General features: G+C 45.3%; 1 protein-coding gene across 1 annotated transcript in view; it reads right to left on the bottom strand.

Annotated features, from left to right (window-relative positions):
- Nucleotides 1–27,317, bottom strand: part of LOC126210193 (D-erythrulose reductase-like) — a 71,689-nt gene that overhangs the window by 26,451 nt on the left and 17,921 nt on the right. Inside the window, exon 2 of the mRNA XM_049939370.1 lies at nucleotides 20,929–21,193. Coding sequence (XP_049795327.1) covers nucleotides 20,929–21,193 — 265 coding nt within the window. The remainder of the gene's footprint in view (nucleotides 1–20,928; nucleotides 21,194–27,317) is intronic.

Genomic DNA, 27,317 nt, shown 5'->3' with positions numbered 1-27,317 from the left:
CACAGAATGAATTTCTTTTATTTCCATCAGTGGTCACAAAAGTACCGGTTTCGGTTAGCAACGATCATCTTCAGATCTGCAGCAAAATATGGGAGAGGAAGGACAAACAATAAACACTTTACATCTTAAAAGAAAAAAAAAAAAAAACATACGCGATAATGAATATTATTATTTTCATAGAATTGGGAATATGTACTTAAAATATATGGAGGCATACTTATTCTTCAATATGTCCTAATTAAAAGGAAGCAAAATGGCATCGTCACAAATTACACGCAAAGTCAGCCTAGCTTCGTAGTGGATAGACTGATCAGCCAAAACATTATGACGACTGCCCACAGCGTCGTTGGATGCCACCTGGTGGCGTTGCGGGCACATGACACGGCAACAAAAGTATGCAAGTGGAGCAGACACGTAATAGTAAACACCCTAGCTGCGATAGGGACTGAAAACGGGCAAATTGATTGAGTTAAGCGACTTTGACAAAGGGTACATTATTATTAGGCAGAGTCTGTGTAGGAGTATCTAGAAAACGGCGAAGCTGGGCTAATGTTCACGTGCTACTGTCGTGAGCATCTACGGGAAGAGGTAGTAGGACAGTGAAACGACCACTAGGTAATAAATGGCTGGATGTCCATGACTTCACGTGATGCGGCAACAAAAGTATGTAAGCGAAGATATGGACTGAAAATGGGGAAATCAATTGAGAAAAGCGACATTAACAAAGAGCAGACTATTGTTACTCTGAGCCTGTGGAGGAGTATCTAAAAAGCGTCGAAGCTTGGTGAATGTTCATGTGCTACTGTCGTGAGCATCTACGGAAAGAGGTAGTAGAACAGTGAAACTACCACTAGGTACTAAATGGTTGGACGTCCATGACTTCACAAAACGTGGCGTTTGGAGCCTTGTCCGCTCAATAGAGTAGGATAGATTGTGGCATCACTGCCAAAGGCGTACAACGCTAGTGCAGTCACACGTGTTTCGGAGCACACAATTCATCGTACACTGTCGAACATGGAGCTCTGCAGCAGACCACCCTTATGTGTTGACATGTTGACCCAGCGACATCGTCAATTACGACTGCAGTGGGCACGGTAGCATCGGGATTCGACCGTCCAGCAATGGAAAGGCGTCGGCTCTTCAGATGAACCACATTTCCGCTACGATAGCTCGATGGTCTTCTTCACGAACGCCGTCAACGAGGTGGACGACGGCTCGGAACATGCAGCACGCCCTGGACACAGGCTGGTGGGAGCAGTATTATGCTATGAGAGACATTCTCCTGCAGTTGCATGGGATCTGTGGTAGCAATCGAAGACACGCTGGCAGCTGCAAACCACCTGCATCCCTTCATGCTTGATGCCTTCCAAGACGCCGATGTCATCTTTCAGCGGTACAAATGTCCGTGTCTCGGAGCCCGAACGGTGGTGCAGTGATTCGAGGAACATTATAGTGAAGTCACGTTGGTGTTTCGGACAAATTCGCCTGATGTAAATCCTGCTGAACCCATCTGGGCTGCTATCGGGCGCCATCACCGCGTACGCAAATCAACGGTCCATGGTTTACGCGAGTTACATGACCTATGCGTAGACGTCTAATGCTACATAAATCCACAAATTTGCCAGCGAAACTGTCGGATTCCTGATACGCAGAATCAGTGATATTTTTCGTCCCAGAGACATACGAACAAGCTATTAAGCAGATGGTGTTAATGGTTTGGATCATCAGTGTATTTAAAATATGGGGTGAACTAGGCTGGTGGGATCATACTGCTACTAGCGTTACCGCTCATATCAAGCTGTTGTACTGTACCCACAACGTATTTCTGAATCGTAAGCTCTTTAGATGTCGGTACTGTAAGTCTACACATATTACTCAATTATAAAATTGTTCAACATTCAATATAACGAAAAAGTGTAATAGGCAAAGTCATGGGCGTACTCAGCGAGGGGCGGTGGGGGGGGGGGGTGGCAGCTGCCCTCCTAGGAGATATTCGCAGTTTTTCACTAGTTTACTGTTTTATTTAATAAGAAATGCTGCATGTTTTCTCGGATTGTACAAGTGCATTCTTGTACTTAAAATGTTTATTAAAAGCAGTTTTTCACTGGTTTACTGTTTTATTTAATAACAAGTGCTGTATGTTGTCTCGAGTCCTTCTTTCCTGAGACTAGTATGACCTGCCCCCCACCCCTCCCTCCCCCTAGTTCAGATCCTGGGTACGCCCTTGCTTAAAGTCTGTTGTGAGCTTACTCAGTGTATAAGTTATTTCAGTGATAAAATGTAGTAAATTAAAAACGCGAATAAAGGTAGAATTTAAATTGTTAAGAAGAAATTGGCTCTGAGATATTCTTGCTGTCATTTTAGATAAAAGTAATGACATATACAAGAAAAAGATTATGTAGTTAATAAAGTAAATAAAATTGATAAAATAATTAGTGAAAGACGCGAAATGGATGAAAATAAAAGACTCAAGCCACACTCAGATCAACGCCATCTGTTGGTACAGCCATTAGAATGCAGCGTAGGCGAGAAGTCGGAGGAAATTAACCACCAGAGGGCCTCTCGTGCCATGAGATACACCGAACCAAGGAAAGTATAATAAAATATTGAACACTCACTCAATAATGTTATTATATTGCTAATGAACTTCATTAGATATACAGAGAAGGAGCAATCGAACACGAAAGTAATATGTACAGTGTAAGAAAACTAATCCAACACATGATGTACTCTATACTACCGAGTTAGGTGGCGCAGTGGTTAGACACTGGATTCGCATTCGGGAGGCCGACGGTTCAATCCCGCGTCCGGCCTCCTGATTTAGGTTTTCCGTGATTTCCCTAAATCACTTCAGGCAAATGCCGGAATGGTTCCTGTGAAATGGCACGGTCGACTTCCTTCCCCATCCTTCCCTAATCCGATGGGACCGATGACCTCGCTGTCTCGTCTCCTTCCCCAAACAACCCCCCGCCCCCAACCTCCAACTCTATACTAGGCAGCGAAAGGGCAAAATATACACAAGAGAGGTGTTCAATAATTCATCAGGCAATCACCGTAGGTTGTACCACTTGCTCCTGGATTTTTCCCTTACCAGCTGTGCTCGTCCTGTCCGCCTCTCCCCACCCTCACCTACCTTGGACTCGCCATTGACCGTCACCTCATCTGGATCCCTCATATACACTCTATCCAGTCCAAAGCCCACAACCGCCCCCATCTCCTTAAACTCCTCTCTGGCCAGACATGGGGTTTGAACCCCTCTACCATCCTCCACACCTAAAAATCCTTAATCTGTCCCATCCTCTGTTATGCCAGTCCTGCCTGGATATGCACCCTCCCCCCCCCCCAAATTCTATAAGTCCCTCCAGATCCTCGAGCACCATGCATTCCACCTCGCCTTCCATATATGCCTCCCGTCCCCCACGCGGATCCTCTATGACCTGATTCCTTTCCCCAATCTGCTCCTTTTGCTTGAACGTGTCTGTGTCCTCTACACCCCCTGCCGACTTGATCCCCCTCATCCCCTGGCTGCTCCTCTCCTCTCCAACCCCCACCCACTGCTGAACCTTTACCATCGTGTCCTCCCCTTCCCTCCACCTCGACACCCTTCATCTCCTTTCCCAAGGTGGCTTTCGCCAACTACCCCTCCCAGATGATACCCTCTCTCCCTCCATTTATCCCTCCTATCAACTATGATCCTAACCTTCTCCTCCCTCCCTCTGTTCTTTTCCTGGGCTCCCTCTCCTCTCTTCCATTCTGTTTTTTCTGCACCTACCCACTCCTTGGCTCCATTCTCTCCCCCCTTTTTCTTTCCCCTCCACTATCTCCACCACTGTGCTCCCCCTTTTTCTGTTCCCTCTCCCTCCATCAGCTCCCCTCTTCCCCCCCCTCATCTGTCCATGCCCTCCCCCCCCCCCCCTCCATACCCATATGCCTTCGTACTCACTAGTGCAGTGTTTTCTGTGAATGATCAGTGTTTTGCGTCCCCTTTTTAAAGCACTGTGAACAGAACCCAGACTCTCGCCATGTTTTTTAATTGTGCCTGTCTATTTCCTAAGTGTTTTTAATCAGCATCTTTATGTTCAGAAATTTTTCGCCATGTACCAGTTTTAAATAGTCACCGTTTCATCACCTTTTAATTGTTATATCTGCTCATTATGTTTTTTAACTTTATCGGTACGCTACAGAGCGGTGCATTACGCTGCTGCCAGCCCGTCCTCCCTCTGGGGGGAGGGGGGGGTGAGAGTCTAAATACAATAAGGAAAAGAAATTCATATGTTCCACTATGAAATAAAGCAAAGTGGTCATTAGGTACAAAACTGCGTTGCCCATTGAGCCTTTTACTGACTCCTGTTTTTTTGGCTCTGTCAATTTCAAGCTCTTCCAGTTATTTGAGAGGATCTCCTTTTTGCGCTTGTGAAGAATAAGCCTAATTCTGTCATTACTGCCTTTACTATGGCCGGTTTCTGCTAAATTCAACCCAAAGGCAGTTTTGTTACTTGGCTGTCAATCCTCAACTTAAACCTTATATTAAAAGAGCGGCTGGTCTGGCCAATGAAATACTAAACACAATTATTGATCCCGATCCTGTGTACACCACAACGGTCAAATTTGTTATATGCGATTCTCAGCCATTGATTTACGCGAAGTTTTAGAGCTTATTAACTTGAAAACCACATTCAATTTGATGAAACATGTTTCTGTTTGTTGGGCCACATTACTGTCAAATTGCAGGGTGATGGTTTTCATCCTTTCTTATTAGTACTGCTTCCTGACTGAACCAAGCGATTGCCCACTGCCATTTACAGAAAAACCACTGGCTATTGCAATCTGCTTTAAAATACTGAGTTATCTGAGTATTTCATTGTCGAGTGCAAAGTGAACGAAAGAGGTGTAGAAGGCTGTTTTGTATCGTGGACGAAGGAGTGAACTGATGTTGATAAATACAGACTGATTCACGAAGATACGCAAATACACTCCTGGAAATTGAAATAAGAACACCGTGAATTCATTGTCCCAGGAAGGGGAAACTTTATTGACACATTCCTGGGGTCAGATACATCACATGATCACACTGACAGAACCACAGGCACATAGACACAGGCAACAGAGCATGCACAATGTCGGCACTAGTACAGTGTATATCCACCTTTCGCAGCAATGCAGGCTGCTATTCTCCCATGGAGACGATCGTAGAGATGCTGGATGCAGTGCTGTGGAACGGCTTGCCATGCCATTTCCACCTGGCGCCTCAGTTGGACCAGCGTTCGTGCTGGACGTGCAGACCGCGTGAGACGACGCTTCATCCAGTCCCAAACATGCTCAATGGGGGACAGATCCGGAGATCTTGCTGGCCAGGGTAGTTGACTTACACCTTCTAGAGCACGTTGGTGGCACGGGATACATGCGGATGTGCATTGTCCTGTTGGAACAGCAAGTTCCCTTGCCGGTCTAGGAATGGTAGAACGATGGGGTGGATGACGGTTTGGATGTACCGTGCACTATTCAGTGTCCCCTCGACGATCACCAGTGGTGTACGGCCAGTGTAGGAGATCGCTCCCCACACCATGATGCCGGGTGTTGGCCCTGTGTGCCTCGGTCGTATGCAGTCCTGATTGTGGCGCTCACCTGCACGGCGCCAAACACGCATACGACCATCATTGGCACCAAGGCAGAAGCGACTCTCATCGCTGAAGACGACACGTCTCCATTCGTCCCTCCATTCACGCCTGTCGCGACACCACTGGAGGCGGGCTGCACGATGTTGGGGCGTGAGCGGAAGACGGCCTAACGGTGTGCGGGCCCGTAGCCCAGCTTCATGGAGACGGTTGCGAATGGTCCTCGCCGATACCCCAGGAGCAACAGTGTCCCTAATTTGCTGGGAAGTGGCGGTGCGGTCCCCTACGGCACTGCGTAGGATCCTACGGTCTTGGCGTGCATCCGTGCGTCGCTGCGGTCCGGTCCCAGGTCGACGGGCACGTGCACCTTCCGCCGACCACTGGCGACAACATCGATGTACTGTGGAGACCTCACGCCCCACGTGTTGAGCAATTCGGCGGTACGTCCACCCGGCCTCCCGCATGCCCACTATACGCCCTCGGTCAAAGTCCGTCAACTGCACATACGGTTCACGTCCACGCTGTCGCGGCATGCTACCAGTGTTAAAGACTGCGATGGAGCTCCGTATGCCACGGCAAACTGGCTGACACTGACGGCGGCGGTGCACAAATGCTGCGCAGCTAGCGCCATTCGACGGCCAACACCGCGGTTCCTGGTGTGTCCGCTGTGCCGTGCGTGTGATCATTGCTTGTACAGCCCTCTCGCAGTGTCCGGAGCAAGTATGGTGGGTCTGACACACCGGTGTCAATGTGTTCTTTTTTCCATTTCCAGGAGTGTATTTTAATGTTTTATTCTACAAATAAAACTAAAGAAAAGTTCATATAAACATAGCTCCGCAAATGTTTAGTTACGGAGTTACAGATAATAAAAGATTTTGCCAGAAATTTAGCAACTTTGCTAATATGAAGCCATCGAAAAACTGTGCGAGTTTAAAGTAAAGCACGATATACATTTATTTTGTTGTTATTGATCTGGGTAATCTGATAAAACATGTGCCAGACGTGTATCTGCAGTAGGTTTTCAGAACATCAAGAGAAACAAAGAAGTAATGTCGTAAAATTTTTAATTTATTAACCACTTGGCCCAACTTTGTTTTTAAATCCAAGACAATTGCACAAAGTTTTCCATGGAAGTTGTACAGAATTTAATTTTGGAAAAATCATGGTAATAACTTTAACTGAAACGGTATGAAGGTGTCATATAATCTGCTTTTATTAATACCACAGCACACGTGAATTCATTCTAAACCGGAAAAAACAAAGCTCAGTGTTAAGAAAGTTGTACAGTGTACATAAAATTTCACAATACATTCACGATAAATGTTCAAAAATGTCTCCACCGAGTTCAATGCATTTAACTGCACGTGTATGAACAGATTTTGTTGCTCGTTTCAGTTTCACAGGGTTGTTCTTAATTTCGTCTATTGCATTGATAATGCGAGCAAGTAATGCTTAACATGTATTGACTTTGTCCTCATAAACTATGTCGTTCATCCACCCACATACACAAAAATCCATTGGTGTTAAATCGGGGGATATGGTTGGCCACAGACGTGTAGCACCACGACCAATCCATTTCTGGGAAAAATGGTCTTTTAAATGTGTAGAAACGGCGTTGTTGAAATGTGAGCCGGCCGAAGTGGCCGTGCGGTTAAAGGCGCTGCAGTCTGGAACCGCAAGACCGCTACGGTCGCAGGTTCGAATCCTGCCTCGGGCATGGATGTTTGTGATGTCCTTAGGTTAGTTAGGTTTAACTAGTTCTAAGTTCTAGGGGACTAATGACCTCAGCAGTTGAGTCCCATAGTGCTCAGAGCCATTTGAACCATTTTTTGAAATGTGGAGGCGTGCTGTCATTTTGAAAATACGCTTGCAATCGCGTAGCAAGTGGAACATCTTCGAGCAAGCGGGGCATTTCTTCTTGAAGGAACTATAAGTACATCTCGCCAATTAGACGTCCTAGGAAAATGAGTGGTTCAGTAAAGTGTATGTTGATTATACCAAACCACACATTTACACTAAATCGCTGCTGGAAATTGCGTTGCACTGTCGCATGTGGGTTTGCTTCAGACCAACGTGCTCGTTACGTAAATTGTTTATACCATCGCGAGTAAACTGCGCCTCATCAGTAAATAACATGTGTAACTGTCGATTAGTATTTAGTCAGTTGCACAACTCCAAGCGAAGGGCAGGATCTCCCGGATGTAAATGATGCACTTTTGGTTATGGTAAGGACACAGATTATTGTACTTCAGTGTACACCATACCTTAGATTGTGAAATGCCTGATCGTTGAGAGATACGTCGAGTACTGGTACCCGGGCTACGTTGAACAGCATCCATAATACCCTCATCATCGTCTTCACGTATCGAGCGCCCGTACTGATTATGAACACTAGCTAGAAAACCTGTCTCCTGTAACATTCGAAATACTCCACTAATGGTTCTAGCATTCGGAATCCTCCGAGTTGGATGACGTACCCGATATTCGTTAACTGCAGCCGTAGCATTACCATCACATTTGCCATAAATAAACACCATATCGGCGTATTCCTCTGTCGTAAATTTGAAAGGCATCCCTATTTCATAAATAATCTACAAACTACAACAGTTACTATGTGGTTTCATTTAAATACACTGTTGTTGTTATGATATTTCACTGAAAAATACTGAAAACTAACTCGTTTCAAGGTTAGGAAACGACTGAATTAACTCACTAACGGTTGCCAACAATGAGATAAAAGTTTCTACATTCTTAATGGAAAGTAAACAAATTTACTTGTATAATAATCTTTGCTTCTCTGAACGATCTGGAGAACTACTGCAGATACATGCTTGGGACATGTTTTATTAGATTTACCAGACCAATAACAACATAAATGGAAATCGTGCATTACTTTAACCTCATACAGTTTCGCGATGGCTTCATATTAGCGAAGTTGCTAAATTTCAGGCAAAATCTTTTATTATCCGTAGCTCCGTAACTAAACATTTGCGGACCTACGTTTATATGAACTTTTTTTCTTTAGTTTTACTTGCAGAATAACATATTAAAATATTTGTGTATCTTCGTGAATCACCCTGTATATGTGCATGTGGGTTTTTTGAAAATGGAAAGTTTATATTCATTGTTTACTTTTTTAAAGGTAAGGCCTAGGTAATTAGTAGAGTTCTCGTTTTCTACTTGCAGTAAGAGATAGTCTTGGATGCATACTGCCTATTGTTTGTGCAAATGCGTTTATGTATTTGGTCGACATAATGTTTATCGTATAAGTTTTTTTCTTTTAGCTGTGGAAACATGGCAAAAACTGTCATTATAAATGGTTCAAATGGCTCTGAGCGCTGTGGGACTTAACATGTGAGGTCATCAGTCCCCTAGAACTTAGAACTACTTAAACCTAACTAACCTAGGGACATCACACACATCCATGCCCGAGGCAGGATTCGAACCTGCGACCGTAGCGGTCGCGCAGTTCCAGACTGTAGCGCCTAGAACCGCTCGACCACACCGGCCGTCGTCATCATAAATCATTCAAAAAATATATCAAGGTGCCAGCGCATCGCAAGGCTATCTTATTCTTAAATTCTAAAAATTAAATTGTACTGTACATTCTACAGTACTAATCTTATTAAGAGTTATCAGATTACAACTGATAATTTCTGTTACTTATTTTATTAGGATGTTACTGGAGAGGTTTTTTATCTTCAGAAATGCTATTGTTGCATATTTGTTATTTGTATATCCTTGATTGCCTTTGCTATCTCAGAACTTTTTTAATCCTGTAAATAGGTACTAAACCTGTAAACCGATTTACATTTCTTATTACTTCTACAGCAGTAAAACACTTATTCATAATATTTACTGGTGACGGTCATGGTCACATTCTGACCAAAACCTGTACCGTTATAAAGACGTGTTTTATTGCTGTTGAGACGGTTTTAATCCATTTTTAGCCAGACAGCTGCTACTTCAAGAGAAATGTTCTCAAAAATTATTGTTGCTGTTAAGAAAGTTATTTGTTCGTTTTTTGCTGACAATGAATTTACTTTACTATTGCGATTTCGGCATTTGTGCCATTTTCAAGCATCTACGCTATCTGATCAGAAGTGTCTGGACATCCTGTGTATTCCAGAATTGACCACCAGATGTCATGAGAGGTGGACATGCCATTATAAAAGGAGGCGGGTATTGATGCTTTGACTGCATTCCCTTCTAACTTGCCTTCCCTCTCGATCTCCCACTCCATCCCTCCTGCCTCTTCGTGCTTCCCCGAACCCCCCTTTTTTTCTTTTCCTCTCATCCTGGGGCCCCCCACTGCACTTTCCTCTCCCTTCTCCCTCCTCTCTGGCTCCCTCTCTCTCGGCAGTTCCCTGTGTGTCCTCCATCGCTTGCCGTGGCTTCGTTCTGTGTGTTTTCATATTGTAGCCAACTTTCAACTTGTGTGTGTGACTGCAGTGTCTTTCAAATGCTCCACGACTCGCAAACTGTGTTGTTTTAACTTTATGTCGCCTTTTTTTAACTGTCCCACAATAAACATCACTGTTTAAGTGTATGTTTTAACCCCCATTGTCTGCATTTATCATGTTTTTATGTACCCCTTTTTCCACCTCTTTATTTCAGCGTAATGTCACTCAGCTGAAGAGCGGCTGACTGTGCCGCTGCCAGCCCTCCCCTACCCATGTGGGGCAGGGGAATGAAATCAAAATAAAGGGAAAAAATGCGTAGTCAGTAAAGCAGTAAGAACACAATCGATCGGTCAGGAGAGCTCAGTGACTTTAAACGTGGACTGGTCATTGGATGTCACCTGAGTAATCAATCCGTCAAGGATATTTCAATACTTGTAAAGCTGCCCAAGTCAGCTGTTGGTGTTGTGATCGTGAAGTGGAAACGGGATGGAACAACCACAACTAAACCAAGATGGGGGAGACCTGATACACTGATGGGCAGAACCGTCTATCATCGTGATGGGTGGCTGTATAAAGTCGCACGAAATTGGTGGAAGGAATCCCTGGTGAGTTCCAAACTTCTACCAGCAGTCCAGGTAACACAATGACAGAAAGTTACAAATCAGCTACAACGGTCGAGCAGTTACTCATAAGTCAAACATTTCTGCAGCCAATGCTAGGCGATACTTGAGCTGCCACTGGGCAGTGGATGACTGGAAACGAGTTATTTCGAGCCTCATGCTACACCTTGTGACAATCTGATGGAAGGGTTTGGATTTGGTGATTGTGTAGAGAACACTACCAGTCATCACTTGTAGTGCCAACAGTGGAGTAAGGATGTGATGGTGTTGCGGTATGGGGACCTTTTCGTGCTTAGGGTGTGGTCCCCTAACTGCGCCCAAGTAAACGCTAAATGCGGAAGCATATGAACACATTTAACGGGATTGTGTACTAGGGGAACAGTTTGGTGATGACGATTGTTAGTGATTAGCAGCATCTGTGATGCTACGGTTCGTGGGCAATAACAATACAGAAATGGACTGGCCTGTCCAGAGTCTTGAGTCTGGAGAGAGCTAGAACGTCGACTCAGATCAAGACGCTAGCGTCCAATTTAACTATCTCCTCTGGTTTCGGCTCTTGCGGAAGAATGGGCTGCCATCCCTCCACAGAGACTCAGACACCTCACTGAAATAGCTGTCCGCCCCGATAGTTAAATGGTCAGCTGGCCAGAATTCCGTGCAAAGGGGCTCGGGTTCGATTCCCGGCTGGATCAGAGATTTACTCAGCTCAGGGACTGGGTGTTGTGTTGTCTTCATCATCATCTCATCCCCATCGATGCGCAAGTCACCTAAGTGACAGCAACTCGAAAGACTTGCACCCGGCGACTGGCATACCCGACGGGAAGCCCCAGCCAGACGACATTTCATTTCACTGAAATCGCTCCCAGCAGAGTTCAAGCCGCTATGAAGGCAGAAAGTGGACACAGCCCACATCAGTATCTACTACCAGATGTGCGGATACTTCTGATGAGATAGTGCATAGAGTATGATGCAATATATTGAGAACCACACAATGTCAGGTTAACATCAGGGGGGAGTGAAGTGGCCACTCCAACAAAAATTGAATTTTCGACAACTCGTGGTTGTTGCCAGATGCTTGCCACTTCTACATTTTAAATCTGCATATAATTAGGTATCACACCGAGTATTTTTGATAGAAAATGAAACGGTTGTGCGGCATTGGTGGCCACGAGCTCCTTCTGGGAAAGTTCGGCCACCAGGTTGCAAGATTTATTACAGGGACGCCACACTGGGCTACCTGCGCGTCGCTGATGATGAAATGACTATGAGGGCAACACAACACCCAGTCCATGAGCAGAGAAAAACTGCAACCCAGCCAGAGTCGAAACCAGACCCACTGCATGGTAGGGAAACACGTTACCTCTCAGCTAAGCAGGCGGTAGTGTTTAACAGACATAGTGATACATAGAAACAATACACATCGTTCTGAAGGCTTATGCCGGCCGCGGTGGTCTAGCGCTTCTGGCGCTGCAGTCCGGAACCGCGGGACTGCTACGGTCGCAGGTTCGAATCCTGCCTCAGGCATGGGTGTGTGTGATGTCCTTAGGTAGGTTTAAGTAGTTCTAAGTTCTAGGGGACTTATGACCTAAGATGTTGAGTCCCATAGGTCTCAGAGCCATTTGAACCATTTTTCTGAAGGCTTACACACTGATCACTTTCCCTACCCTAAGGGGGTAAAGGCCAGTTGCAGTGAAACAGGATCCCTTGTCTGTTGTTCTGATTTCCGGACATACTGTCTACGCATATTTATGCCCTAATACCTGAAACAATGCGAAGCAGCTGCAGTAGACCGTTTTCAGTCGAATTTTTGTATCAGACCGGGTGTAAGAACAGATTTTAGACAATATAAATTAATCATCTGAAATTCGTCACAAAGGGACAGAATTGCGGATCTGGAGTATTAAGCGTGATTTAGGGAAGTAACTTACAAGAGTATATTTCCGGATCGGGTGCCATGTCGCAATAGTGGTAACAAATGTGAGTACCGAAACGAAAAAAAAAGCAAAAGAAACAAGAAACTACATCTGTAGCGAAAAGGCGTTGTTTGATATAAAAAAATTATATCTCTACTTATCAGTGAGGTATGTCTTTTACCGGTCCAATGGTAGTGAGTGTTTTTACACTCCAAGAGAAAAAAAAAAGACGCACCACGCAAGAATTATACGAATGGGACGGAAATCGGTAGATGTGAAGTATTATGTGAATTGAAGGGGCGTGGGGGGGGGGGAGGGGGGAGAAATAAAAGGAATGGGAAGGAACTCATGATATCAGTTGCATAGGAACTTTCCGCAGAATTAGAGGCGACGAGTGAAAATGTGTACTGGCCCTGGATCCGAATACTGGACCTCCTACACAGCTGGCAGATGCGTTAAGCACTGTGCCATCCGGACACAGCAGTCATCGCAAATCCACGGACTATTTAGGCGCGGCCACCGGCCGACGTTCACTCCCATCTAGCGCCACCTATCAGCAGACCCCATCCACGCTCCCCTTGCTCACTACTTCTAGATTTCCGCTGGAGACCGAACGATGTTGTGTATCTGCGCTGTAGCTTGAGGATTTATTCCCCATCGAGGCGAATCAGTAGTATGAATGCGTTGTGTCTGTTCTCTTGGCCATGTCACGTGAAATACATGTAAAGGCAAACAAGTGATTAGAGTTTCAGAAAAATGGATCACGAACTAACTGTGTGGCCCTGCCTGCTGCAAACGTTCTCAGCGTGGAAGAGATACGTCGGCCTTACCAGGCATGTAAGGATTTGGCAAGAACGAAGACATGCAGGAGAAACTTTTGAGCTGTGCGGACAGGCGTTATTTTGCTGAAATGTAAGACCAGGTTGGCTTGCCATGAAGGGAAAGAAAACAGAGCGTAGGATACCGTCTACATTTTGCTGTGCTTTAAGATTGCCGCGGATGACAACCAAAGACATCCTCCTCGTTGTCGACGCGTACAGCAGACGATAGTCAAGTCGGTATCCCACCGCCGTCTGTGGTGTCTTCAGAAATGTCTTCCCTGGTCATTGGGGCTCAGTTCGAAGCGGGACTCATCACTCTACCCCAATTAATGAGATTCCAGGCCGAATACGTACCGCCGGCCGCTGTGGCCATGCGGTTCTAGGCGCTCAGTCCCGAACCGTGCGACTGCTACGGTCGCAGGTTCGAATCCTGCCTCGGGCATGGATGTGTGTGATGTCCTTAGGTTAGTTAGGTTTAAGTAGTTCTGAGTTCTAGGGGACTGATGACCTCAGATGTTAAGTCCCATAGTGCTCAGATCCATTTGAGCCATTTTTCGAATACGTACCCAGAAAACTGTGGGATAGCAACCGAACTGTCGCCCACCATATTGGCCCGACATCCAGGGGGGGCTGTGTGTGTTTGTGTTGTCCCCATCAGCCGGTTGCAGTGGCCGAACGGTTCTAGGCGCTTCAGTCTGGAACCGCGCGACCGCTACGGTCGCAGGTTCGAATCCTGCCTTGGGCATGGATGTTCGAGATGTCCCTAGGTTAGTTAGGTTTAAGTAGTTCTAAGTTCTAGGGGACTGATGACCTCAGAAGTTGAGTCCCATAGTGCTCAGAGCCATTTGAACCCTTTTGTTGTCCCCATCATTTTATCGTCATTCGGGAAAGTGGCGAGACTGGACAGCGACCGCTGAAAGTGTTACCTGGCTGAATTCCCGGAAGTCAAATATCATCATCATCAAAGTGTATAAATGTGTCGAAGCACATGAATAAACAGTCAAAACATAGCTGACCTAAAGCATTCCTTTTACACTGGTTGGTGAGAAAGAGTCTGGAAAGCTTTTAGAATGTGCTGAGAAGTACATGCTATGAAAAAAACTTCATGAGTTGCGCCGTTTCCGAGTGAGGTAGCATTGCAGTTAGCCAGGCAGGCCGTTGCGCCCGCAAATTCAATTGGCCCACAAGATACATTTAGTGTCACTTGTGACAGCGTAGTTGGTAGCACTCGAGACTGCTCAGCCTTTGGCTCGGGTTGGATCTTTTCCACCGAACTATGTCCAATTTTTGTATCGATCTTTTGTTCGGTTACAAGATACCAAATGGAGAACACATTTGGCGGCACTGTCTCTGAAGGGGCGCTTGAATTTGCATGCACAACGGCTCGGTTGGATAACTTCAGTGCAAATTAACTCGCAAAGAATGCAACATATCGAATTTTTTCTTAACAATTTCCGACTATCCTCTAATACCCTTACAAGTTTTTCAGATTGGTTCTGACCACCCTGTACAAGCAGCACACCCTGCTGTAACAGTGAGAAGAAGGGAGCCAGCTGAAAATTCGTTCTGCCATTGGCAAGAAAAGGTGAATATGCTTCTCTGCAAGGAACTGACAGAAAAGTTGGGAACCAGCTGCATCAAACCTCATTCCACCTTCCTCACCAAAAATTTTGGAATGCGAACGTATTGCTTTTTTTGCGCTGGAAGAGAGTAGCAGAGAGACACTGACGGTGGAAGATAGAGCAGGCACTGCCAGTGGAAGAGGAAGAGAGAGGAGACCGTGAAGGATGGAGATCGAAAGTGACAGTGAAAGAGAAAGAGAGATGGATGAATACAACAGCAGCGGAAGTCAAAGAGGGACTGTGACGCTACAACGCAGTCCTTGCTATGAATTTTTTCGCTTACTTAACACATGAAACTGTTTGTATACGATGTATTGTCTAGTGCAAATATGTATTCTAAATGCTATGATTAAATTATGTAATATTTAACACTGGCAAGTCAGGGCATATTTGGTTAACGTTGAAGTCAGAGAGATTGTTTTGTCGTGCCGCTGGTCGCGGGAGCGCGCCAGCGGGCAGTAGTAGCAGTGAGGCCGTGCTGGGAGTAAGACGTACAGTCGAGTGCTGCTAGTCCTAACGGCAAGTGTGTGGATCTAAGTACGACGGGAAAATAATGGTCGGCATATCTGGAAGCATGGCCGGGCAAGTTATTACGGATTAATGGGCATAGTGCTGAAGAAACGAGGGCTTAAATGTGAAGCGCACCGTGGGCCCAAGTCGCAACAGTGAAAGGCCGCTGCCACATTGTGTCACCGCCGTGGACTTCCGTCGATCCACCGACAACGAGGGAAGTAAGATCTACGTAATTTTCGTAGGATAAAATTGTAGAGGGCTTGCCAGTGACTGTGCTTTTCTCTGAAGTTGAACAATTAATAACAAGCGCTTTACAATCGAAGTGTTGCAGTTACATTCCGCCCGACTACAACACCAAGTAGGTTCCTTCCGATCCTTACCTTATTGAACCGAGTGTGTCACGCCATTATCAAGAGAAAATATGTTAATTATCAAATTATTTGCGTAGACGGTGAAGAGAAAATTTCAGACTGGTTATCGTAGTTAATTGTTGCACTTAATAAGCTTATGCCAACCGTAGTAACTTAATAATAGACTGAAATAATAAACTGCATTATTAAGATTTATTTCAATGCATATTCAGCTGAAGTTAGTTCAAGGATATTTCATGAAACTACAAAGCTTATTGCACCCGACAATCGCCCAATTAATGAATTATTATCATTCAAAAGATATTTAATCAATTATTGGCAATATATTTCATTATCAGTAGATTAAACTGTGCAAAGTACGTAATTTTAAAGACAGAATGACAGTCCATTATTCAAAATCTCCATAGATAATTATCTGTGTTGTCGGCATTGCACTTAGCTGACAAATCAATGTTTAAGTGTAGTTAAATCGTTATGACATTATTTTATATGACTACTGAGCCTGACACAGCACTTACGTAAAAGTTCCCGTTCCACCTGCTGCGCTACAAACAGGTAAACTTTATTTTTGACAATTATTCACGTACTTAACAGTACTGTCGCTCATCAGTCGAGCTGGCGACCCATTTTTTAATTGATTTTACCACTTAATCATGTCTTTCAGCAAAATTTCCACTGGCAAAATTTATTTCCAAATTATTTCCATTATTTCATTTACCGATCGTTATTGAATGAAATTACTCATTCAATAACGATCAAGTTATTACGTCTCCTGTTTCCCGCGGAATAATCATTATTTACTTCGGATTCGGATGCCTTATCCCGACACGGGTCAAAATTCATAATTCACAGTCATGGTTAACTTGTAATTTCGCAAATCCCGGGAAGCAGGGGGGTGTTATAGGGAGGAGATAATGATAGTCAGAGAGAGGCAGTGGCAGTAAAGGAGAAAGATAGATGGATGGAGGCAGCAGCAGTGGGAGCAAAAAATAAAGGTCAGCAGAAATAAAAAAGAGACCATACATTGACTTGGGGGTCGTGGGCTCCCCCATAGCGGTGAACATGAACACGAAAGAACTTGTCATCTTTCGTCTACCCTCTACACTTGCTACAGTTTCCTGGTCTCGGGCTCAAAACCCCTAGTGAACCACCGTGAAGGACGTGTGTGGCGAGGAGACAATGATGGCTGAAGTGGAAGACAGCAGAGCGTAAGCGAGGAAGAGAGAGCCAGTAATGGCACAAAGACAATGGCTGTGGGGCAGAGAGACAGTGAAACTAGCAGAGAAGGAGACAATCATAAGCAGAGTGACAGCAAGGGATTAAGGCAGTGACAGTGGGTGAGACGGATGCGAGAAAAAGGAAACAGTGGGAGAGATACGGATGTAGGCAGTGGTAACAGGAGGGAAATGCTAGGTATGAAGGCTTCGCTACAACACATGCGAATAAGTTCACATGGAAAAATTTTTGATGAGGAAGGAAGAATGAGGGTTCAGGCAGCTGGTTCTCTACTTTTCCCACAGATTCTTTTAAAGAGGAGGGTATTTGCTATTTTTGTGCACCGACACTAGGTTTAATAACAATGCGTAGTAGCAATAAGTTAAATGCAACGACGGATCGTTTCTATTTAAGGGCGACGGCCATATTGGCTACAGACAGTTTCCTTACAGTAATCACTGAAGAAGGATGGGCATAGCAGCGGCAGCTTAACTGATTGAAATTTTTCAGCTAGCACTTTCACGGACTTGAGAAGTTTACTACAGAAAATCTGAAACTTAAAAAGTTTCGACTCCTAGCATGCTGAACTTTAAACAGAATTCTTGATTTGTGTCACCATTTGTCCACATTTGCTTTATAATTATCAAAGGTATTTTAATTGATTCTTTGCAACTACAAGGAAATATGTGCTTTTGTGAGCAAATGGGTTCCGTTTCATTAATATAAAACATCAACTGTGGCCTGTAACGAGAGATATTTATAAAGTGGCTTTGTTTCAAGATTTAAAAACAGTTCGTTGCCTCAAAAACGTGCAAGCAGACGGCCATTTCTGGTAAGAGCAAAAACCAGGCTTGAAATACTGCAAGTAAAATCAGTATGGTTTTTAACAGACGACTTTCGATTTAGAAGGAAAGTCTATTTGTAAATATTTCTCATATAAGAACACCGATATTTTTTTATTTCAATAATGCAAAATGTATTGAGCAACAAAAACACACATTTTCTTGTAGTTGCAAAGATGGAATTAAAATACCTTCAATAACTACACAGAATGGCTTTTGGAATTGTGAATTTTTCGGCAACTAGCTTCAGGAACTTTAAATGGCACTTCGTTTGTAATTGTGGCTTCTTAATGTAGCTTCATGAACTTTGAACATTATGGTGGTGTGCCAGACTTAGCATCATGTGTGAACATATCAATACTTCACACAGCTTCGAGAAATTTTACTCTGAACAGTATTGTTGTGTCGTGGACTTCAGTAGCCCAGCTACGCTGAAGCAGCAAATAAAATGGTAGAGGCATGCGTCTTCAAATACAGAGACATGAAAACAGGCAGAATACGGCGCTGCGGTCGACAACGCCTCTATAAGACGACAAGTGTCTGGCGCAGTTGTCAGATCGGTTACTTCTTCTATAGTGGCAGGTAATCAATATTTAAGTGAGTTTGAACGTTATAGTCGGCGCACGAGCGATGGGACACAGCATCTCCGACCATTTTCACGAGTGTACTGTGAATATCAAGGACCAAGTAAACCATCGAACCTCCGACATCGCTGCGACGGGAAAAAGATCCTGCAAGAACGGGACCAACGGCGACTGAAGAGGGTCGTTCGACGTGACAGAAGTGCAACCCTTCCACAAATTGCTGCAAATTTCAATGCGGGGGCGTCAACTAGTGTCACGTGCGAACCACTCAACGAAACATCATCCATATGGACTTTCGGAGCCGAAGGCCCACTTGTGTACCCTTGATGATTGCACGACACAAAGCTTTACGCCTCGCCTTGGTCTGTCAACGCCGACATTGGACTGTTGATGATTGGAAACATGTTGCCTGGTCGGACGAGTCTCGTTTCAAATTGTATCCAGTGGATGAACGTGCACTGGTATGGAGACAGCGTAATGAATCAATGGACCCAGCATGTCAGCAGGGGGCTGTTCAAGCTGGTGGAAGCTCTGTAATGGTGTGGGGTGTGTGCAGTTGAAGTTATGTGCGACTCCAGATACGTCTAGATACGACAAGTGACATGTCCATTGAGCGCACTCCGACGGACTTGGGCATTTCCAGCAGGACAATGTGACATCAGACACATCCAGAATTGCTGCAGAGTGGCTCCACGAACACTCTTCTGAGTTTAAGCACTTCCGCTGGCCACCAGACTCCCCAGACATGGACCTTCTTGAGGGTATCTGGGATGCCTAGCAATGTGCTAGACATCCCAGCATCTGTACCCCCTCGTATGCTTACGGATTTATAGACAACCCTGCAACACTATCTCAGACATTAGTGGACATCATGCCACATCGTGTTGCAGCAGTGCGCGCTGACGGAAGCCCTACACGATATTATTCAGGTGTACCAGTTTCTTTGGCTGTTCAGTGTATAGTACTGGCCATTAAAATTGCTACAGCAAGAAGAAATGCAGATGATAAACGGGTATTCATTGGACAAATATATTATACTAGAACTGACATGTGATTACGTTCTCACCCAATTTGGGTGCATAGATCCCGAGAAATCAGTACCCACAACATCCACCTCTGGCCGTAATAATGGCCTCGATACGCCTGGGCATTGAGTCAAACAGAGCATGGATGACGTGTACAGGTACAGCTGCCCATGCAGCTTCAACACGATACCACAGTTCATCAAGAGTAGTGACTGGCGTATTGTGAAGAGCCAGTTACTCGGCCACCATTGACAGGACGTTTTCAGTTGGTGAGAGATCTGGAGAATGTGCTGTCCAGGGCAGCAATCGAACATTTTCTGTATCCAGAAAGGCCCGTACAGGACCTGCAACATGCAGTCGTGCATTAGCCTGCTGAAATGTAGGGTTCCAAAGGGATCGAATGAAGGGTAGAGCCACGGGTCGTAACACATCTGAAATGTAACGTCCACTGTTCAAAGTGCCGTCAATGCGAACAAGAGGTGACCGAGACGTGTAACCAATGGCACCCCATTCCATCACGCCGGGTGTTACGCCAGTATGGCGATGACGAATACACGCTTGCAATGTGCGTTCACCGCGATGTCGCCAAACACGGATGCGACCATCATGATGCTGTAACCAGAACCTGGATTCTCCCGAAAAAATGACGTTTTGGCATTCGTCCACTCAGGTTCGTCGTCGAGTACACCATCGCAGGCGCTCCTGTCTGTGATGCAGCGTCAAGGGTAACCGCAGCCACGGTCTCCGAACTGATAGTCCATGCTGCTGCAAACGCCGTCGAAGTGTTCGTGCAGATGGTTGTTGTCTTGCAAACGTCCCCATCTGTTGAATGAGGGATCGAGACGTGGCTGCACGATCCGTTACAGTCATGCGGATAAGACGCCTGTCATCTCGACTGTTGGTGATACGAGGCCGTTGGGATCCAGCACGGCGTTCCTTATTACCTTCCTGAATCCACCGATTTCATATTGTGCTAACAGTCATTGAATCTCGACCAACGCGAGCAACAATGTCGCGATACGATAAACCGCAATCGCGATAGGCTACGATCCGACCTTTATCAAAGTCGGAAACGTAATGGTACGCATTTCTCCTCCTTACACGAGGCGTCACAACAACGTTTCACCAGGAAACGTCGGAGAACTGCTGTTTGTGTACGAGAAATCGGTTGGAAAGTTTCCTCATGTCAGCACGTTGTAGGTGTCGCCACCGGCGCCAACCTTGTTGAATGCTCTGAAAAGCTAAGCTAATCTTCTTCCTGTCGGTTAAATTTCGCGTCTGTAGCACGTCATCTTCGTGATGTAGCAATTTTAATGGCCAGTAGTGTAGTTGGTACACGGTCGGCGTACACTGAATGGCTGCAGCTGAGAGGCGAGCGCCCTACTTGTCGACGTCGTCCTTGGTGGCGCTGGCGAAGTGGTTGAGGCAGGCTACGCCCGCGTTGTTGACGAGCCCGTCGAAGGGCGGCTGGCCGGCCAGCAGCTGCCTGGTGCGCGCCCAGTCGGCCACGTCCACACACAGGGGGGTGATGGAGAAGCCCCCGGCCTTAGCCTCGGCCACCAGCGTGTCCAGGTGGTGCTGGGTGCGGGACAGCGCCACCACCTGCGCGCCGCACCGAGCCAGCGATAGCGCCACCTCGCGGCCGATCCCTGGAAGCCACAGGCAATAGCCCGTCACAAGCAAATCACAACAATGCCAGATCTGAAATCCAAAAAAACAATTATTGTCCACAAACAAGTGTTACCACGGTCTGGAGGCTGCCGTATTGGCCGAGCGGTTCTAGCCGCTACAGTGTGGCACCGCACGACCGCTATGGTCGCAGGTTCGAATCCTGCCTCGGTCACGGATGTGTGTGATGTCCTTAGGTTAAAGTAGTTCTAAGTTGTAGGGGACTGATGACCTCAGCAATTAAGTCCCATAGTGCTCAGAGCCATTTGAACCATTTGAACCAAGGTCTGAAAAAAGTCATAAATCTACAGGGTGTTACACAAAGATACGGCCAAACTTTCAGGAAACATTCCTCACACAGAAATGAAGAAAAGATGTTATGTGGACATGTGTCCGGAAACGCTTAATTTCCATGTTAGAGCTCATTTTAGTTTAGTCAGTATGTACTGTACTTCCTCGATTCACCGCCAGTTGGCCCAATTGAAGGAAGGTAATGTTGACTTCGGTGCTTGTGTTGACATGCGACTCATTGCTCTACAGTACTGGGATCAAGCACATCAGTACGTAGCATCAGTAGGTTAGTGTTCATAACGAACGTGGTTTTGCAGTCAGTGCAACGTTTACAAACGCGGAGTTGGCAGATGCCCATTTGATGTATGGATTAGCACGGGGCAATAGCCGTGGCGCGGTACGTTTGTATCGAGACAGATTTCCAGAACGAAGGTGTCCCGACAGGAAGACGTTCGAAGCAATTGATCGACGTCTTAGGGAGCACGGAACATTCCAACCTATGACTCGCGACTGGGGAAGACCTAGAACGACGAGGACATCTGTAATGGACGAGTCAATTCTTCGTTCAGTTGACGATAACCCTAATGTCAGCGTCAGAGAAGCTGCTGCTGTACAAGGTAACATTGACCACGTCACTGTATGGAGAGTGCTACGGGAGAACCAGTTGTTTCCGTACCATGTACAGCGTGTGCAAGCACTATCAGCAGCTGATTGGCCTCCACGGGTACACTTCTGCGAATGGTTCATCCAACAATGTGTCAATCCTCATTTCGGTGCAAATGTTCCCTTTACGGATGAGGCTTCATTCCAACGTGATCAAATTGTAAATTTTCACAATCAACATGTGTGGGCCGACGAGAATCCGCACGCAATTGTGCAATCACGCCATCGACACAGATTTTCTGTGACCGTTTGGGCAGGCATTGTTGGTGATGTCTTGATTGGGCCCCATTTCTTCCACCTACGCTCAATGGAGCACGTTATCATGGTTTCATTCGGGATACCCTACCTGTGCTGCTAGAACATGTGCCTTTACAAGTACGACACAACATGTGGTTCATACACGATGGAGCTCTTGCACATTTCAGTCGAAGTGTTCGTACACTTCTCAACAACAGATTCGGTCACCGATGGATTGGTAGAGGCGGACCAATTCCATGGCCTCCACGCTCTCCTGACCTCAACCCTCTTGACTTTCATTTATGGTGGCATTTGAAAGCTCTTGTCTACGCAACCCCGGTACCAAATGTAGAGACTCTTCGTGCTCGTATTGTGGACGGCTGTGATACAATACGCCATTCTCCAGGGCTGCATCAGCGCATCAGGAATTCCATGCGACGGAGGGTGGATGCATGTATCCTCGCTAACGGAGGACATTTTGAACATTTTCTGTAACAAAGTGTTTGAAGTCACGCTGGTACGTTCTGTTGCCGCGTGTTTCCATTTCATGATTAATGTGATTTGAAGAGAAGTAATAAAATGAGCTCTAACATGGAAAGTAAGCGTTTCCGGATACATGTCCACATATTTTCTTTCTCTGTGTGTGAGGAATGTTTCCTGAAAGTTTGGCCGTACCTTTTTGTATAAGCTTTTGGTCTGCGTTTTGGAGGACGAGATATTATGGTCGTGGCGTAATCATCCCCACGCGTTCTCATCAAAGGTTGGAAAGATCTGCTCTCCCAGTTACTTGACGAAAGTGTTGCGGACTTATTTAACACTCTGATCCTGGCGCTGGATCGCACAGATCCACTTGATAGTGTTTCTGTGCCTACGTCTCAACGCCTGCGGTGTTGTATACCGGCTGGCCGGTGTGGCCGTGCGGTTCTAAGCGCTTCAGTTTGGAACCGCGTGACCGCTACGGTCGTAGGTTCGAATCCTGCCTTGGGCATGGATGTGTGTGATGTCCTTAGGTTAGGTTTAAGTAGTTCTAAGTTCTAGGGGACTGATGACCTCAGTAGTTAAGTCCCATAGTGCTCAGAGCCATTTGAACCATTTGTTATTTACCCCGCCTCTCGTCTATCCCCCTGACTCGGGCATTCACAACAGGCAATAGTGTGTTTACTTTATAAGCTCCCGTCTTCTTTGAGATTATATGGGTTAATTAATGAATATTAAGTTACATTCCTCTTGTTTTAGCTGACCATGTATATCGAGACTTAGTTCATTGTTAAATGCAATGGTGTTGTTGTGGTATGCATACTGTAAGACCTTCGGTACACACACCATCAGATTATTTGCTTTGTCGCTCTACAAAGCAGGCGTCAGCAATATGTCTCGTGGTCTTATCGTGGCGTGTTTATCTTCTGCCGTTAGGTCAGACGATAGAAATGCCCCTTGCACACTTAGAGTAGCAGATTGACGGTGACCAACTTTAAACAGAACTTGATTAATTTTCAAGCGCATTTATTAAAATAATAAATAACATAGACATTATGTAACTTGATTCTGGATGCTGATTACAAATGACAAGCTGAAGTTCCTTTGGTCTTGGCACGTTAATCTTATTCTCACATAACTCTGATACTTGACAAAGTGTCTATTCCTTTATCTTCATGGCTATGTACAGGAATATGATAATCTTATTAGGCGCGGACTGAAACTTGACTGCAGACTAATGCAGACTGACTAATCGGAGGTCTGTACACTCGTTATAATACCTCGCGCGTTCAGGTATCACTGCGCGAGTGTGATCCACGAGGAGAAAAGGTTCTACGTTAGCAGCAATCTCATTGGCTGCGTTACATATTAACACGCGGATCGGCGGAAGCAGAATTTGGTCCGTCTCTAAGACAGCGCCATCTCGTAGTGCGGAGACGGACGAGCGCTGCGCCAGCGCTGTTGTGCTTAGCGGGGCACGCTCTAGTGGGAAAGTTGTGTAGACGCTGACTACGTGGAACTATGTACACAACAGTGGTACATGGGTGTACCCAGTGAGGGGCAGCTGCCCCCCCCCCACCCCTAGAAGATATTCGCAGTTTTTCACTGGTTTATTGTTTTATTTAATAAGAAGTGCTATATGTTGTCTCGAGTCCTTGTTTCCTGAGACTAGTACGACCTGCCCCCCCCCCCCCCCCCCAGTTCAGATCCTGGGTACGCCCTTGGTGTGGTACTAGCTGATGGACGCATTAAGAACTGGTAAAATTTAATTTATTTCCTTTATCACACTGCACAAACATAAACACACTACTATTCAAACTGTGTGCCACTACTGTTAAGCATAGAGATAAATCCAACCGCCCTTGACTCACGCAGCCTACACCTTCCACAGCCTCTCAACAACTGCCTCTGCTTGCGACTGTCTGCGCCACTGGGCATTGTCGCCCTCCAAAGAACAACCACTTACAGATACTACACACCAGTACCCTCACAACTTCCACAAGAGCGACATCTTAGTTACATAGTATAGCGTCCCCAGTGAGGTAATACGAAAATATTAAAAAAACAGTATTTATAAAGAAGAGACATTTAAAAATTGAATAATATGTATTTTTATCATTTCTCTGTGTAAGTTTCGGTGGCAAAGAAATATAACAAAATTATCTAAAGAGACAAAATACGCTCTTTTGTTAATTTTTTAGTCGTCTTCTTCTCTTGTCTTGGTTGCGTGTAGACGGACATCTTGCGAGTGCTGGCAAATGTAAGCATATTTGTATGAATTAAGCAGATAATATATTAATTTAATATTATTGTGCACTTTTAATTTGTAAGAGGTGATCCCAATTTCATGTCCGCCTTCCTTGAATTAACTTGCATTCGAGTAATTTACAGTTCAACGATCGCAGCGGCCGTTGCAGCCAAAGACGCCATTACGTGGCGATATTAACTTATAAAAATTAGCGGAAGCGAAAAACTCGCCCGCTATTAACATAATATTCATTTTTCTCCACAGCCGCACGAAGTTGCAGAAATACGTAGCTTTAAGGTTCTTATTTTCAGTACCATAGCCGAGAGCCAGAGCCAGGACTCCGACTACAATACAATGGTTAACGGAGGTAAGAAAAAATACTCTCGCGCGTGTGTGGGCCGCAATTGTAATCAATAGCTAAAGATTTTTTGCTTTAAAGTGAACTGACTAGCCGAGGAAATTAATATGAAAGGTTTATTCCATTGTTCAACTTATATGCTCATGTTTTAAGATTCAGCGAGTCTAACATTCATTAACGTAACAAATAATTTAAGATTAATATTGTTAAAAATGAGAACTTCACAAAAGCATTTAATCGTAAATCAAAATTGAATGAAATATCATTTTTATTAAGGCCCACCACGTAAGTCGGCAACAATCAACATAATAATAATATATTAAATTACAACGGACGACGGACGCGAGAAGAGGAGCGACGGATCGCACAGATACCACGCCAGCATCCGCGTAAGCATTCTTGATTCATTGAATTTTCCTCAGTGTCATTCCTCTCTGTGTTTTACCTTCAACCATTCTGCATGTGAAGTGGAAATTATTATTGTGCACTTATAGGACTGTTGTTTGTCTGGACATGCGATCAAATGAAATTCTGGATTCACGCAATCGAGAAGTTACAGATTTTCAACAAATTTTGTTTCAAGGCAGCGATGACGAGGGCGAACATTCTGCACACAGGGCTCCTATTCTCGATCTGTTCAAATGTGTGTGAAATCTTACGGGACTTACTGCTAAGGCCATCAGTCCCTAAGCTTACACACTACTTAACCTAAATTATCCTAAGGACAAACACACACACCCATGCCCGAGGGAGGACTAGAACCTCCGCCGGGACCAGCCGCACAGTCCATGAATGCAGCGCCTAGACCGCTCGGCTATTCCCGCGCGGCGGAGACGAAGAGATAATTACTGATCTCTAAGAAAGCACAGAACAAAGAGACGACTCAGAGGCTGAACAGAATGACACAGACGTAAGTTCAGGTGAGAAAGATGGCCATATGCATCGTTGTTATAGGAAGAGAGGAAAGAAAATAATCAAATCATTCGACTGGTAAAAGGCACAATACACAAACCGCAGGAAAAAAAAATCTCCGCATAAGGCTTCCTGGTGTCACTAGGAAAGCAAAAATAATATTGAAGGAATTTCAAAAACATGGGAATGCTTATTTGACCAGGAAATGCTAGAAATGATTGTAAAGAACACGAACCAATACATTAGAATTATTCGAAGCAAGTCCGTTGGGACTTAGTCGAGATAAAAGCCTTCATTGGACTTCTATACATAGCTAAAATGCAGAAGGCGGGAAGGAAAGGTCTTCAAGATCTGTGTGATTCCAAGGGGCTCGGAATCGAGATACTTCGGTTGACCATGAGTGAGTACAAGTTTCATTTTCTGTTACAAGCTCTGCACTTTTGATAGTACACAATCACGTAGTAAATGCAGAATAGGGGACCGCCTGGCGCCAATTAGAGATTTATTTCAAATGTTTGTGACGAACTGCCAATCTCGTTACGTTGCAGGCCGAAACGTCATCATTGACGAGAAACGCGAGGCCTTCAAAGGCCGTTGTTCTTTTATCCAATATATAGTGTCGAGGCCGGCAAAATATGGAATAAAAATAATTGCTAGAGTTGATTCCAAACTGCTTTACACCTGCAACATGGAGATCTATGCTGGCAGACAGCCAGATGGCCCTTTTCAGCTTGATAACAAAAGCAGTGACGTGGTTGAACGTTTGGTGGCCCCTCTCGCTAATTCAGAACGTAATGTCTATGCTGACAACTGGTTCAGCGATGTAAATCTGCTCCGTGATTTGTCAGAGAACGCCGGCCGCGGTGGTCTAGCGGTTCTGGCGCTGCAGTCCGGAACCGCGGGACTGCTGCGGTCGCAG

The sequence above is a fragment of the Schistocerca nitens genome, chromosome 10 (genome assembly GCF_023898315.1).
Source record: "Schistocerca nitens isolate TAMUIC-IGC-003100 chromosome 10, iqSchNite1.1, whole genome shotgun sequence".
NCBI classification, from domain to species: domain Eukaryota; kingdom Metazoa; phylum Arthropoda; class Insecta; order Orthoptera; family Acrididae; genus Schistocerca; species Schistocerca nitens.
This window is presented reverse-complemented; position numbering and strand designations above follow the sequence as displayed.